Genomic DNA, 14,610 nt, shown 5'->3' on the forward strand with positions numbered 1-14,610 from the left:
GTAAATACTTTCTGGCATTTCAGTATAACTGTCCGAATAGGTCTTTTGAAACCCAAATTAACCAAACAAGTAATAAAAACTCAGTGAGTGTTTTAGCGCAATTTTCTGACGTCATGGGATCACAACACTAAGAGATAGTAAATCTTTTTATGTTTTTTTTTTTTTTTTTTTTTTTTTTTTTGTGCGTTCCCGAGATTAGACCTTCCTTAACATAATGCCGAAAACCCGAAGTCTCTAGGTGGTCTGGTTGAGGAGGAGATAGAAGTGCAAGATTGGTGCGCACAGACAGAACAGAAATCATGAGTTAACAATCGCAATTTTGTCCGTTGGAAAATTGCGCTAAAAAGAACCAATGAGGTTCATTCTCGAGTTACACAGCACGTTTGAGCTTCAGCAAGAACCAATGAGGCTCATTCTTGTGTGTGATGCAGAACGTTTGTGGTGGTGGGGTGGGGGGGGGGGGGATCGACACACTGGTCAAAAAATAAATAAATTGGGCTTTGAAGTGCTGCGATCGATCAGGCCTGGTGTGCGTAGCTTCATAGGGATCTACTGTTTCAATTCAAGAGCGTCATCGTGACATACATTCGCATCGCTTAATCCTGCTCAGTGTGTGAAAGGCCCTTTAGTCTTAATGAACTTTTTGAAGCATCAAAGTGGTAGTTGCGTAGCTGTCAATGGAGGGGACACAATTCTCTCATTGTGACAAGATCTTCATTTGTGTTCCGAAGATGAATAAAAATCTTGGTTTGGAACGACATGAGGGTGAGGTTCATTTTTGAGTATTTCATTTAGTTAAAGATTTGTACAATTGAGTTTACTGTATTTTAGAAAGGTAAACATTAAAAGGAACTCATTCAATTCAGAAACACTTTCTTAACAATGAGACTTTCAGTTGTTTTGTTGTGGTGTTTGTTCTTGCTCACATGGAGATTTGTCTCCACTTAGGAGAACATATTGATACTGTAGTTTGTTCAATTGAAATTATACAGTATTGTGATGATAAGGCTCTGAAAATGACTAATTCTTGCTATACAAAACTACGTTAATTCTTGTCATTGGGTATGTGAAGCTTCCTGTGTCAGTGTTTAGTTTGTGGCTGTAACTAAAGAGAAAAACATGCATTGTGGCCTGTGTCATTGCATTTCCTCATGTATACTTACTGTAATTCAAATGAACAGGGTTTTGATGTTGCACAACGAATTGAACTTTTGACTATTTTGTAAAACCGAATTACCACAGCTGTGAAGTATGAAAAGGAAATGAAATCTGGTTTCATGTGTTCATGACCACATATGACCGTGAAAGAGAACAACAAAGGGCAATGTTAGAAGACAGAACTGATCTTTAATGACATTTTTTTAAATGTACCATTTCTCTAAAACATACTTATGGTAAATCAAGTCTTGATATAGAGTTTTTACGCACATACAGGGGTGCAAACTTGTCAACTTCAAAAAAAAATATAATAAGATAAGATTACACTGATTACATCTGATAAGATTACACTTTTCACAGTACAATAGTATTATTACTATTATATATTTCATTATTGGTTTGTTTATTTTTTTATTTTTTTATAATTTCATAAAATACAAATGTTTTATTGTTATTATTGAATAGGTTGCATAAAAAATGTGGAATACCCCTCCACCCCCTTGATGTTTGTGCATTCCTCCATATATGACAAACTAAGGAGCATTATAACTATTAAAAATTAACTGCATTGAAATCTAATGTTATAATGCATATTTATCATCTAAATAATACAAATTATATTGTTATTGACCTTAGTCACGTTAGACGCCATATTGAATTTAACGCAGATACAAACTAGGCTGTGAGGGATAGTCTTACAGACATTATAATGGCATGCATTATGTAAAGGTCTTACATCATATAATTTTCACCAATTTAAAAACTGTTTTAATGGCTTTTGTCTACTAAAAAGTTCTTCTTGTTTTTTTGTTTTTTTTCGGAAAGATGTTTCGTCACCTGAACAGTCGGTATGTTGATAAACAACAGTACAATCCATTAAACACACTATACTTCTATCCGTCACAGCTTATATACCTAAATATATACCTTAAAGGGATAATTCACCCAAAAATGAAAATTAGCCCATGATAGGGTGACCAGATGAGATTGGCTGAAATTCAGGTAAAAATTCGGTAAAAAAAAAAAAAAATGTCGGTAAAAATACCAAACATATTTTTATTCAAAGATCAACAGTCTGTCATTAGTCTTTAAAACAACATTAAAATCATGAACTCAAATGTCACTGTGAAAAAAACAAAAACAATAATTAAATATAAAGGCCTTCTGAAGTGAAGCGATGTGTTCGTGTAAGAAAAATATCTTATAAATATCCATATTTAAAACTTTATCAACTAAAATAACTAGCTTCCGGCAGACGGCCGTACGCAAGTCGACTTACGCCAAATATGACGTAGGATGTAGGAGTAGGATGTAGGAGTAGCGTAAGCTTTGAAGCCTCTTACGGATCAAACAAAACCAGCCCTGGTCAACCGGATGCACTTTGATGGACTTCCAAAAAAATATACCCATTGACTCCCATTATAAAGCTTGGAAGAGCCAGGGCATTTTTTAATATAACCCCGATTGTATTCGTCTGAAAGAAGAATGTCATATACACCTAGGATGGCTTGAGGGTGAGTAAATCATGGGCTAATTTTCATTTTTGGGTGAACTATACCTTTATGTTTTTTTTTTCTCAGTTTTTCTAATTTACTACTCAGTTTAGTTCAATTATTGCTCATTGGTTTAAGGCCCCCCAACACTGCACACTTTGCAAGTCTTTGAGAACCACTGGTTTAAGGAAACACTATGGTCCATTTCAATTCAAGATTGAAAAGAGCATGTTGTAATTTTGTGTACTGCTCAATCTACTGTCCCTCTCCTGTTACCATAGTAACCACCTTCTCAGCATCAGCACCCATATCATCAATAGCAGTATTGAGCGCCTGCAGCATAGCGGTGAAAGATCTGCTGACGGATCTGGCTTGTCTCGGCATGGCTAGCTCCACAAGTCTGGTGGTTGCAGTGCTGGTGTCTTTCTCGGCCTCGGCGAGCCGTCTTTTAACTTCACTCTTGCTGACCTCCACAGATAGAGCGCAGGTCCGCAGAGCCTTCAGCCTGGCTGGGTCGAGACCCCGCTGCCTCGCCAGTCGCTGCAGAGACTCATCATCCAGGCAAAGTGAGATCTGAGCCTTCGTCAAAATCCGTACGCCCACCGTAGCGTCCACCATGGAGGCCACCAGGGGTACGGGAATGGCAGAAACGCCACCGGATAATGAGGCAGCAGCCCACACCAGTGCCTTAAAGGCATCTTTCTTCTGAGTGACCAAGGATTTGGAAAATGTTGGAAGTGCCAGAAGAAGAGCATGCGCCCTGATCTCTGGAAGGTCACCTCGCATGACATCTAAAAACGTTAGAAAGTCCAACTTCTCCAAAGCGGAAGGTTGTACCAGGAACACCTTGGGGAGAGGAACACCTTCTGCCTTGAGCACTTCTAAGCTTTTTGCTTTCTTCACCTCCAGTGTTTTCTCGGTATCCTTCACCGACGCTAATAAGACAAAGTAAACTGTCTCTTTCTGCAATGACCTTACTTCCCTCCACACCGCCACACTGTTAACATTAGGACTCTCTGTGAATGTGATAATGATGGTGTTGTACCGCATAACTTTGAAACGCTCTATATAATCCTCGGCCTGAAAAGTGGGATCACTAGAGATGGGTGGCAGATCGAAGAGGCGATAGTCAGGATGTTTGGGGTTCGGGAATACGGTTAGTTCCTCTGGGGCAGCAGATGATGGAGAGCGGGCTGAGCCTTCGTCGTCTTGGCTCAGCCCTCGAAGTGAGTTGATAAAAGTGGCTTTTTCTGCTTTTCTCTCCCCAGCGATTGCAATGTTGATTCTGCTGATCAGCATGTCCTCCATGGCATCTCTTATATCCGATATGTTGTTCTTCTCAATCGACTCCTTAAGCGTTTCCAGCAGGTTCAGACTCCTCAACACATCAGCCATGTCTGTAAAATGACAACTAAACTAATACAGAAGACACTTCATTTATAGTGTTCAACTGCAGTGTTAGAGTTATGTGCTGGATGTAATCAGATACAGTTCTGTTTTTTTGTTTTGTTTTGTTTTGTTTTTTAAGAAATTAAAGGGATAGTTCATCCAGAAATTGAAATTAGCCCATGATTTACTCACCCTCAAGCCATCCTAGGTGTATGGCATTCTTCTTTCAGACGAATACAATCAGAGTTATATAAAAAAAAATGTCCTGGCTCTTCCAAGCTTGATAATGAGAATGAATGGCTGTTTGACTTTGGAAGTCCATCAAAGCGCATCCATCCATGATAAAAGTGCTCGACACGGCTCTGAGGGGGTTAATAAAGGCCTTCTGAAGTGAAGCGATGCGTTCAAACAGCCATTCACTCTCATTATCAAGCTTGGAAGAGCCAGGACATTTTTAACTCTGATTGTATTTGTCTGAAAGAAGAATGTCGTATACACCTAGGATGGCTTCAGGGTGAGTAAATCATGGGCTAATTTTCATTTTTTGGGTGAACTATCCCTTTAATACTTGTATTCAAGGGAGACATTAGATTAATCAAAAGTGACAGTCCATGACACTGAAGACTGGACTAATGATGCTGAAAATTCTGCTTTGTCACTACAGTCATAAATTACATTTTAATATATTAAAATAGAAAACGGTTATTTTAAAATTTGCAGTATTACTGTTTTTATTGTACTTTGATCAAGTTATAATATTTAAAAAATATATATATTTATATATTAAAATATAAACTATAATGAACTTTTTTAGATTTTACTATTTTAGTTAAGGCATTCTAAAATTTTACGGCAAACATGAACTGTACATTTATATAAAATAAATGTAATTTATTTACTGGCAAATACAGTATATAAAATCTAGTCCAATGTGCACACACAGGGTTATAATGATAGCGTTTAAACGTTGCAAATTAAGAAGGCAAATGCAAGTCCAGAGCATAAATGCCATTTTTAATTTCAAAACCTGCATGACAAACATAAAGTACAAGAAGTAAGAGACCCTTAGAGAAAAAGTTACTTACCAACATGTTACTTTCCATAAAGTACAATGTACTGTAATTAGTTAATGTAATTAGGAGCAATGTAATATTGAGAATAAAATAACCACTTTAAGTGGATTTCCATTTATCCAAACACTTACCTTATTTCAGATCATTTAGGATGAAAGCGAGTGTGGTGGACCACAGAAAATATCAAACCACACCAAGATGAATGAGATACTGACACTCTCACAGGCTATTTAAGGATTCTCAGTAGTGTATGGAACATTCTAATCCTGTTATCTAAGGCCTAATCCTGCTCACAGACACACAGACACACACGTCATCACAGAGGAGCAACCAGCAGGTCAACTGATTTACAATTCTTGAGGAATCAGCAAATTTCACAAATTTCACCCATCTGATATTTTTATGATGCCTATGTAAGAAAAACAATGGTCATGATCAACTTGAGCATAGTTTGCATGTACTGTATATAAAAAGCTATTTATTTTTATCAAATATACAGGCCTTACAGCATTGGGCAAATATATGGAATTTGAATTATTTTCCCATGTTAGACCAACACTATTCCAGTAGTTCAATTCCCATTGAACAATGTTGTTAATTTTTTCGATATTTGTGAGTTCCCAGCATGCACTGCAGCATAAATAAATTATGCACTTTCAGGTTTAGGACCATTTCATTATATATTTATTTATTTATTTATTTATTTTATTTTTAGCTGTTTCCATACTTTATGTAGGCTGTTGTTGTTGACCTCACTGTACTGTTACTCTGTTACATTTGTTGTTGTCACAGTTATTAAGGTTTGTGGGTTATGTGTTGAGGTCTATATGTGTGTGGCAAGCCATGGTAACGGAGTGAGGCCGGTGGCGCGATTGCTAATGACGACAGTGAAGGACGAGAGAGGAACAGGCTTGATCTTTATGTCATGTTTTATTATGCTTTTATGCGGCAGTCGTCCTTCACTGTAGTCAATCCTCCTTTTATCTATCCGGAGCTCCTCCATGGGACACGAGGCCGGTGTGGCGTGCAGGTGATGTTTATTAACACTCCATTTCAACGGCTCTCAGCTTCCGCCCTGCTAGCCACAGTGTGACACTGTGAAATTACTTCAACACTTCTTTACTTCACAATTCGCAAATGACACTTAAGGTCAAGTGTGACTTGAAAGAATTCTTAGAACTAGCCTTGACTGCAAATACAACGTTTCATTGAGATACTAAGATTCAGCTTAACAAATTGACAAATAATAACTCCATATAACAGTAAACAATTTAAATATGCTGAATTTATTCTGATTTTGACACTTCCCTTTCTTTCTTTTTCTATTTTCCAGTTTATATACCAGTATAAACAATAAGGGAGAAGGCAACTATCATCAGAAACTTTTTTATTAACTAAAACATATATTTGCAGCAGTTTCAGGAAGTTCAGAAACTTCCTTAAATACATATTTAAAACCACATGCAAAAAAAAAAAAGAAAGAAGAAATGAAGAGAAATACAAAAACATTATGTATTTTTTTCCGCAATTCTCTCTCTCTCTCTCTCTCTCTCTCTATATATATATATATAAAAACAGATGTTGGAGACTAATCTAATGAAACATTCTGTATTTTGTTGCAATCACCAACAATTTGATAGACACATAAGGGATAAAAGCTCTAAAGTAATACATTATTTATTTTGTTAAACATCTGACCTTACAAAATGAAATGTTGTTGTGTGTGGTTAAGGCTTTTAGCTCCTTAACTTGTAAGCACCTGAGAATAAAGTTCCTCCTCTCCCTCCATCTGTATCTGGTTGGGTGTTTCAATCTGGTCATCTCCATCCTGAAGGGCCTCCCTTTGCTTCCCATCTCCTCTCTTGTCCCTCTTGATCTCAGCGTAGTCTGTGTCTGTAGGTTCCCTCTCTCCCTCTTCAGGCGGTCTGTTCTTTAGAAGGGAGTAGTCGATGTTGGCGTAGTCCACCTCTTCTGCTTGCATCTCGACTGCTTCATCGTCCTCTGCTCCATCTGTTGGTGCTGCTGTGTCTGTGGTCCCTCCATCAAGCTGTCCATGAAGAGGTGTCTGTTCATTGGTTCCACTCTGAGCTACATCTGTCTGCACTGTCTGATACATACAGAACATATCCTTATTTTTATTTATTTATTTATTTATTTACATTAAAAGGTTAGTTCACCCAAAAATGAAAAAAAAAAAAAAAAATGAAAAAAAAAAGGTCATTAATTACTTCAAAAAGATCTAAAGTGATCGTAAAACTAATCCATATAAATTGAGCGGTTTAGTCCAAATTTTCTGTAGAGACATGGTCGCTTTAGATTGAATTTAGGCTTTTATTCTATTTTATTATCTATATATCTATCTATCTATATGTGTGTAAACATTACATATAACATAGATTAATACATTTTTAAAATATTATAACTTATATACATCACATGAATGAACCTCATTGTTTCTTGCTGAAGCCCAAATGTGCTGCGTAACACGAGAATGAACCTCATTGGTTCTTGCTGAAGCCCAAATGTGCTGCGTAACACGAGAATGAACCTCATGGGTTCTCATACATCAAGTAAACATGCTTGAGCTTCCGTTTAACACAACTGATGTGTGTGTTGATGAATGTGTATATGTGAATAAAAGCCTAAATTCAATCTGTTCATCATTTGAAGCGATTGTCTCTTCAGAAAATTTGGACTAAACCACTCGATTCGTACAGATTAGTTTTACGATCTCTTTATTAACTTTTTGAAGCGTCAAAGTGGTAGTTGCGTAGACTATCAATGGAGGGACAGAAATCTCTCAGATTTCATTAAAATATCTTCACTTGTGTTTCAAAGATAAACAAAAGTCTTATGGGTTTTGAACGACATGAGAGTGATCAAATGATGACATAATTTTCATTTGGTGAAAATCATCCTTTAAGGAAACATGGCTAGTGATTTTTTTCTGTGCACCACTAAAATGTCAATCTGGTGATGTCACCTCAGAGGATTCTGTCAAAGCCTATGTAATGTTTGGATATTATCATGTTTGAATGATGCAAATATGTATATATATATATTTTTTTTTTTTAATGTTCATAATTACATTATACTTCTACACAGATGTTTTTGACCCCCATCATTGTCTTGAGGTGGCAGATTTTGAAGATTGAGTTTGAGATTGAGATTAGAGTTTAAAACCCCTTGCTCATCACCGCCAATTTTGGCAAGTGCTGCATACATGACATACCCAAAATAAAAAGGTTGCTGCTCTTAAGTCATTCTGAATAGACACATAACCAACATATATTTAGAAAGCCAACCCTTGAGAGTTTACAGTTCAAGACTCAAAATTAACCAGACTGTTATTAATATTGAGATATATAAGCTCAAACATAAAAACAAAAACAACAAATATTAAGAATATATTTATTAAATGTATAAAAATATTATGTGAATTTAGGATAGCAACTTATAACCACAACTAAAGTGTAGCCACAACTGTGGTCATGCTTCATTTCAAGTCTGAGGATGATATCTCGAAAATTATGCATTTTATGAAGCCTATTGTGAGACCATGTCAGGGGAGGATTTGGAGAATTTTCAGAGAAGGCAAACAAGTTTCTCATCAAATAGTTTATTGCCCTCTAAACACCCATTACTGTCTCTGACTAATGTCTGGCGAGGAGAACTGGCCCGTTCATGTTCTTTTCATTTAAATCGACTAACCTTTCACCTCTGCCGGTATGATACTTGATCTTCATTATTCTTTTATCTTTATTCTTTTGTTTGAATTCAGCCATTATGGCCTTTCTTCTGGCATAATGCTTAGCCATTGACACATAATGTGTAACCCCCATAGACGAATAATCCACCTATTAACTTAAGCCTTGTTAGAAAACAAACAACAAAAAACTATTCTTGGAACTTTTAAATGCGAATTATTTTAAAAAAATGATTGTATGGAATAGAAAGCTCCTGCAGCAGGTGCATTAGCACAACAGGTAGCCTCAAGCTACATGACACAATTTAATTTATTAATATTACACTTTTATTTAAATCTCACTTTAAAACACCATCGAGTATTTGTATCATATTGTATCCGGTCGCGGTTTAAAATGTTTTCAAGTCCAAAAAAGATTTTGAAATATGTTATATTTAGCATTTTAGATGAAGCTATGGGCTATCATTACCTAGCATATGCATTCTGTAAACATTCTTTATTCATATGAAAACCCCAAATCGCACGAAAATCACCCACAAAACACAAATACTTCGTATCGTGCATTTATTAGCTACTTGTTTCGGTGAAGAGATGTCAATTTCGCTTTGTTATCATGGATGTGCAGAATCAGGAAGTGCACACAGGACGCGTCATGCAGAAGAGGTCACGTTGAAGCACGTCAGATGATTGACAGCTGTACAGCGAATGATAACGCTTCGAGGTTAGCTCTGACGCAAATCAGGAAGAGGAGACACACACCTAGCTCCGTTAGCTGTTTGAGCTCTTCAGATCGCATAATTCAGTGGAAAATGAATAGGATTTTTATTCTGTATGACCAAAATATTTTTCTAACATGTGATAATTAATCATTTTTCTCCAAATATGCGCACTATTGGACTAATAACCCTGGCGGATGCTGTTTATTTTATGTATTTGACCACAAATAAACCAGAGAAGACGAGAATGAATGTACTGTGAGTTTTGATTTCTATTCAAAATAACGATCGTTTCAGATGAATTATTTTGTACTCCTGGCATAAATTAAGAAATTAATGTCACTGCAAACCACTTAAATCATAAACAGTGGTCAAATATTGAAGCTGGAGTCTTAAACCTTCATTATGATGCTGAGTTTGTCCAGTTCAAGTAAGAGTGTGATGTTTTTACGAGTAATGAATTTTGAACAACAAAAATTTAGCATGGGGCAAGGGGTTAAAAATTGTTTGCACAAAGTGATAGCGATCAGACTTGGACTATTTTTGAAGCAATTGCATGTTTTTACATGAGTAACAGAAAACATGAGTTTAAGTAAATGATGACACAATTTTCATTTGATAAAAGTTGAGTGGGTAATGCAATCCACCAGAGTGACATTTGGACATTAAGGTTGCGAAAGTGACTTTTGTGACTTTCCGTTTTTACTTTAAAAAATATTTGGATTTGTCTTACCTCCAAATTAATGTCAGTGGCCGGATTTTCTGTTGCCACTTTGTGTCTTTTGCCTCTGTTAAGAAAATATATTTAGGGAATAAGACTCGAGATTTGAAGCTGACAGTGCAAAATGTTCTAAACGCTATACATAAGGACAAATGACGTTTGATGGACTTTTAGGCAGTTTTTAGGAAAAGAAGTAAATGGCAGGCCTACCTGTGGCAAGACACCCAACAACACAAAATCATTGAGAAGATGAATGCTGAACATGCCATTCCTGCCACAAATGTGAGTATCGTTTGGATGTCCAATTTGAATGTCCAACCTTCTAAAACTTAAATGTAAAAACACAGATTGTTACTAATTTAAGAAAATGTCCAATGTTCTGAAGTGAGAGTAACATATTCTGGAAATCCTAAACTTAACCCAGATCCTAAACCTACTGCTAAAATCTGATTGATTGAGAGGAATGTTGTTCAAGGACCAGAAAAGTTGTCAGTCCAGGAACATTGGCTAATTGGCCTGAAATAAACATACAATGTCTAAAGTGCATAAAATGCTGAGTATTACCTGAAGTTGTATTGATGGAATTAAGCCGATCGTCTTTGCCAAGCAAGTTTCCAGCTCCGGGAGTGAAGGACTCATTTATTTTCGATTCATTTGTGTCACCTAGCATGTGATAAATGTTTGATGTTATAATTAATAAAGACATTCAGGGCCCTATCTTGCACCCAGCGCAATTGACTTTGTACACTGACGCATGTATCATTCCTATTTTGCACCCGCGCAAAGCGCGCTTTTCCCTCCACAGAAGCACGTCGCTAAACTAGGGAATGAACTTGCGCTCCCTGGGCGGTTCAGCGCAAAAAAGGAGGCGTGTTCCGGCGCAAACGTTCCTTCATGCTATTTTGCAGGTTTAGAAAACAATTGCGCCACTAACCAGGAAAAAATTGTTTAAAGTCAGTGGCGCGTTGCGCATGTTATTCATATGCTGTTTTAAGGGCGCATGCTTGGCCATAATCAATGTAGTGTGTGCACAACGCGCATACACTTTGATTCTCTCATCTACACAGAAGCAGCAGTTTTCATTTTTGCAAATCATTATTATGATAGATAGATAGATAGATAGATAGATAGATAGATAGATAGATAGATAGATAGATAGACAATTTATTATAAAAGCATACATCTAGCTTACACATTTACCCAAATTATCATACACCTTTTTAACCGAAGTTAATTTGGGTGGGTTTCTCCATCCCCAACGCCCCTGACGAGAGCGTTGCTCTCCTTGGCTGTGAACCGCTCCTGGCGCGCGTCTGGCAAATCCGCCGTTATAATAGGAATCCGCTTTAGAACAAAGCGCGTCTGCTCTTAAAGGGAATGTGAGATGACGCTCTGATTGGTTTATTTCACGTTATGCCCAAACCACACCTATGAATAATGAAGCTACTTCAGACCAACCCATTTTAGATTTGCGCCTGGCGCAAGAGTAATTTATCCCGCTGGGAAAATAGCAACAGCGCCAAGACCCGCCCACAAAGTTACTTGCGCTTTGCGCTTTGACACTTGCGTTTCAGATCGTTAAAATAGGGCCCTCAGACTTTAGGGCTGTCCCCTACAAACACACAATGAACTTTCCAAGATGTGTCACAATTCAGTATTACAACAGTTGCTGACATGTTGTCAATTTCGTAATTTTTTATGTTGTAAGTCTGTGGCATTGTTAGGTTACCAACATTTCATGTGGAATCTGGTTCTACTTACGAATGACATTGATAGTGATGGATGCATTCAAAGTCTCCATCACATAAGTCATCTCACAGACGTATATCCCAGCATGCTCCTTTCTCACATTGGTAATAATGAGATATTCTGCAGACGTGTAGTTCCTGATTTTATCTGCAGTTCCAATGAAACTCCATACAGGATTAGAGGACGGTGGGTGACTCTCAACAATGCAGTTCAGGCGGAGAGTGTCACCTTCCATCACTGTGTCATCGCCAAGAATTCGAAGAGTCTGTACATCTGAAAAAGAGCAACTGCATTAGTTTTGACACCATATAGACACAGTATGCAAGAAATAAATCATTTTAGTTCTACTCATTGATCAATGGTAGAAGATGGTAGATCTCAGCAGTGAAGCCTACGCTCTTCTGAACTGAATTTCAGAATTTTTGTCTGAAACATGCCTTTTCAAGAAGTTTGGTTAAATATGTATACTTGTACTCACACGTGACTTCTAGAGTCCTACTGGCACTGATGGTTTTGTCTCCGTAGCTCACGTCACATCTTACAGTGGCATTGTGCATTTTGGAGGTTGGAGTCAAGAACAAAGTTGAGATGTAAAGGCTTCTGGGGGTGATCAGAGTGTTGATGTCATCCTTGAGATTGGTGATATTTTCTCCTTTTGTCTTGATCCACCATGTTATTTCAGGTGGAGTTTCCGGGCAAGGAAAAGGAGCTGAACATGTCAGATTGGCTTCGACTCCTTCACGGAGAGGAGGAATATCCATTTTAGGCTCGTCTGCAAAGAGAGGTACACAACATAATGTAGACATTGCAGATTTCCACAGTGTAAATAATTGAGTCATTCTTTGTATACAGATTCAGATCAAATGCATATTTTACTAAGATGAAAAGAAAAAGCAGTGTGATTAGCAGAGCACAGCCATGTGTTTAAGTTTCTTTAAGAGATCATGTCCAACATAGTTCCTCTGCTGAGATTATGAAATCATAGCATCAGAAAGTGTGCAGTGAGCTGAACATCCCTCTGAAACAACTGAGAACTGAAAGAGAACATCAGACTAGAGAAAAAGGCAGGACCTTTTAAACTTTTCCAAACACAAGCAAGCATTACCTTGAATGATAATTTTAACTCTGGGTTCATATGTGCTTTTCTGTTTTCCCTGCCCCTCCACTCTGAATGCATATTCATTTTCATCTTCCGCTTTTATGTCTTTCATGATGATGCTGCAGTTGTTTTTGGTCAGATCAGGTTCAAGCATCTTAATCCGCTCTGTTTCAGTTTCCTTCTCTTCCAGTTCGATTTTATTTTGTTGAACCTTGAAAATACTAGTTTTACATTGACCATTTTTATCACACACTTTCCACTGAACGTTATCAATAGGTTTTGCTTCTTCTGGATAGGTGAAGGTACATGAAATCAGAGCACATAATCCTGGAACTGCAGTAATTTCTGACGGATTGAAGGTGATGGTCCAGTCTTCTTTTCCATTGCCTTGAATAACAGAAGAAAGTGATGAAATGCCTGGACACAGGACATCTCATATCATAAAATAATATCTGCCTGTTCATGCTCAATACACGTGCATGTATGAAGCTACATAAACTTCACATGTACATAGTGTGTATGATGTACATTTTACACATAGAAGTGATGGTTGAGGAGTGTGAAGTGTAGAAGTTTTACTTGAAAAAAATACATATTTTTTCAAATTTAATACAAATATTTAAACTTAAAAGTAACTGTAAAACATGTAATACGTACCTGTACACAAATTATTGAATACTAACATAGAGAGGATTGTACAGCTTGAAATGATCTGCATTTTAAACATGCATTCCACAGATCTGCACACAAAAAAAGAAACATTTCTTGAGCATTAATATAAATGCTATGCATTCGAATTTCCAATATATTATTCAATATTTGAATGCAAATGCTTTGGCAGTGTATATATAAACCATGTGTCATGGCAGTAAAGAAATCTGCATATGAATTCAAATTGACAGCATTAAAAGTGACCTTACCGCTTCAAGTCAAACCGTTCACAGTGTTCTCAGAAGCTTTAGTTGTAAAACTGCAGAAGCAGCACATGAGTGTACAAGCTGCATCCTTCCTCTAGTGGAGCACTTCCTCATTAAACTGACTTGCACAAATAAGGGATTGTTGTGCATGACAAGCATAAATATGGAAATAATTCAGTAAAACACATACATTAACCATACTTTGATTCTGTCAAGTATGAGGGTGATGGAAGAAGCAAGGACTCAATTACAAGGAAAACCGGGCTTTATTAATAATAAAAAATAAAACAAAATTCAAACAAAAACAAGAAAAAGGGGGAAAAACAAGACTGACTTGACCACAGGAGGAACATAGAAGGGTAGACATATGACTAGACAAGGTGAGACTAAAGTAAGCTCTGACTAAAAACTGCATTAGACTATCAAACAAACAATGTAGCACACAGAGAGTATATAATGACCTGACAAACCATGAGGGCAAAAGAACACATATAAAGGAAGCTGAGAACAAGAGGAACAGGTTAACACACTCAGACAAACGAGGAGTCAACTAGACAAGAGGCCGTGGTACTGGGAAACGAGACAGGAA

General features: G+C 37.1%; 2 protein-coding genes across 3 annotated transcripts; both read right to left on the reverse strand.

The window, feature by feature from the left end:
- Nucleotides 1-1,327: 1,327 nt before the first annotated feature.
- On the reverse strand, nt 1,328-6,345 carry irgq2 (immunity-related GTPase family, q2). 2 transcript variants are annotated; one of them, XM_084126743.1, is made up of 2 exons: nt 5,245-6,345; nt 1,328-4,062 (listed from the first exon to the last, which is right to left on the reverse strand). In XM_084126743.1, exon 2 carries the CDS (start codon nt 4,044-4,046, stop codon nt 2,907-2,909), a length of 1,140 nt encoding a protein of 379 aa, XP_083982869.1. In that variant the 5' UTR covers nt 4,047-4,062; nt 5,245-6,345; the 3' UTR covers nt 1,328-2,906. The 2 variants fall into 2 exon arrangements, with proteins under 2 accessions (XP_083982869.1, XP_083982868.1); XM_084126742.1 differs by having other exon boundaries at nt 1,328-4,067.
- A 138-nt stretch (nt 6,346-6,483) lies between these two features.
- On the reverse strand, nt 6,484-14,096 carry LOC311091023 (sialic acid-binding Ig-like lectin 14). The gene is made up of 9 exons (XM_084126739.1): nt 14,025-14,096; nt 13,762-13,844; nt 13,111-13,491; nt 12,484-12,777; nt 12,018-12,278; nt 10,821-10,919; nt 10,467-10,584; nt 10,269-10,323; nt 6,484-7,220 (listed from the first exon to the last, which is right to left on the reverse strand). The coding sequence occupies exons 2-9, from the start codon at nt 13,829-13,831 to the stop codon at nt 6,858-6,860; spliced, it is 1,641 nt and encodes a 546-aa protein (XP_083982865.1). The 5' UTR covers nt 13,832-13,844; nt 14,025-14,096; the 3' UTR covers nt 6,484-6,857.
- Between the last annotated feature and the right edge of the window lie 514 nt (nt 14,097-14,610).

Source organism: Abramis brama (assembly GCF_963993115.1).
Source record: "Abramis brama genome assembly, chromosome: 10".
Taxonomy (NCBI): domain Eukaryota; kingdom Metazoa; phylum Chordata; class Actinopteri; order Cypriniformes; family Leuciscidae; genus Abramis; species Abramis brama.

Bases quoted from the DNA above. Each gene is read 5' to 3' on its own strand.
- LOC311091023 (XM_084126739.1), bottom strand. From the start codon at position 13,831: ATGTTTAAAATGCAGATCATTTCAAGCTGTACAATCCTCTCTATGTTA. The intron at 12,778-13,110 runs GTAATGCTTGCT...CTCTCTTTGCAG, and splicing joins AGTTAAAATTATCATTCAAG to ACGAGCCTAAAATGGATATT. The intron at 10,920-12,017 runs GTAAGTAGAACC...ATCACATGCTAG, and splicing joins CATCACTATCAATGTCATTC to GTGACACAAATGAATCGAAA.
- irgq2 (XM_084126743.1), bottom strand. From the start codon at position 4,046: ATGGCTGATGTGTTGAGGAGTCTGAACCTGCTGGAAACGCTTAAGGAG.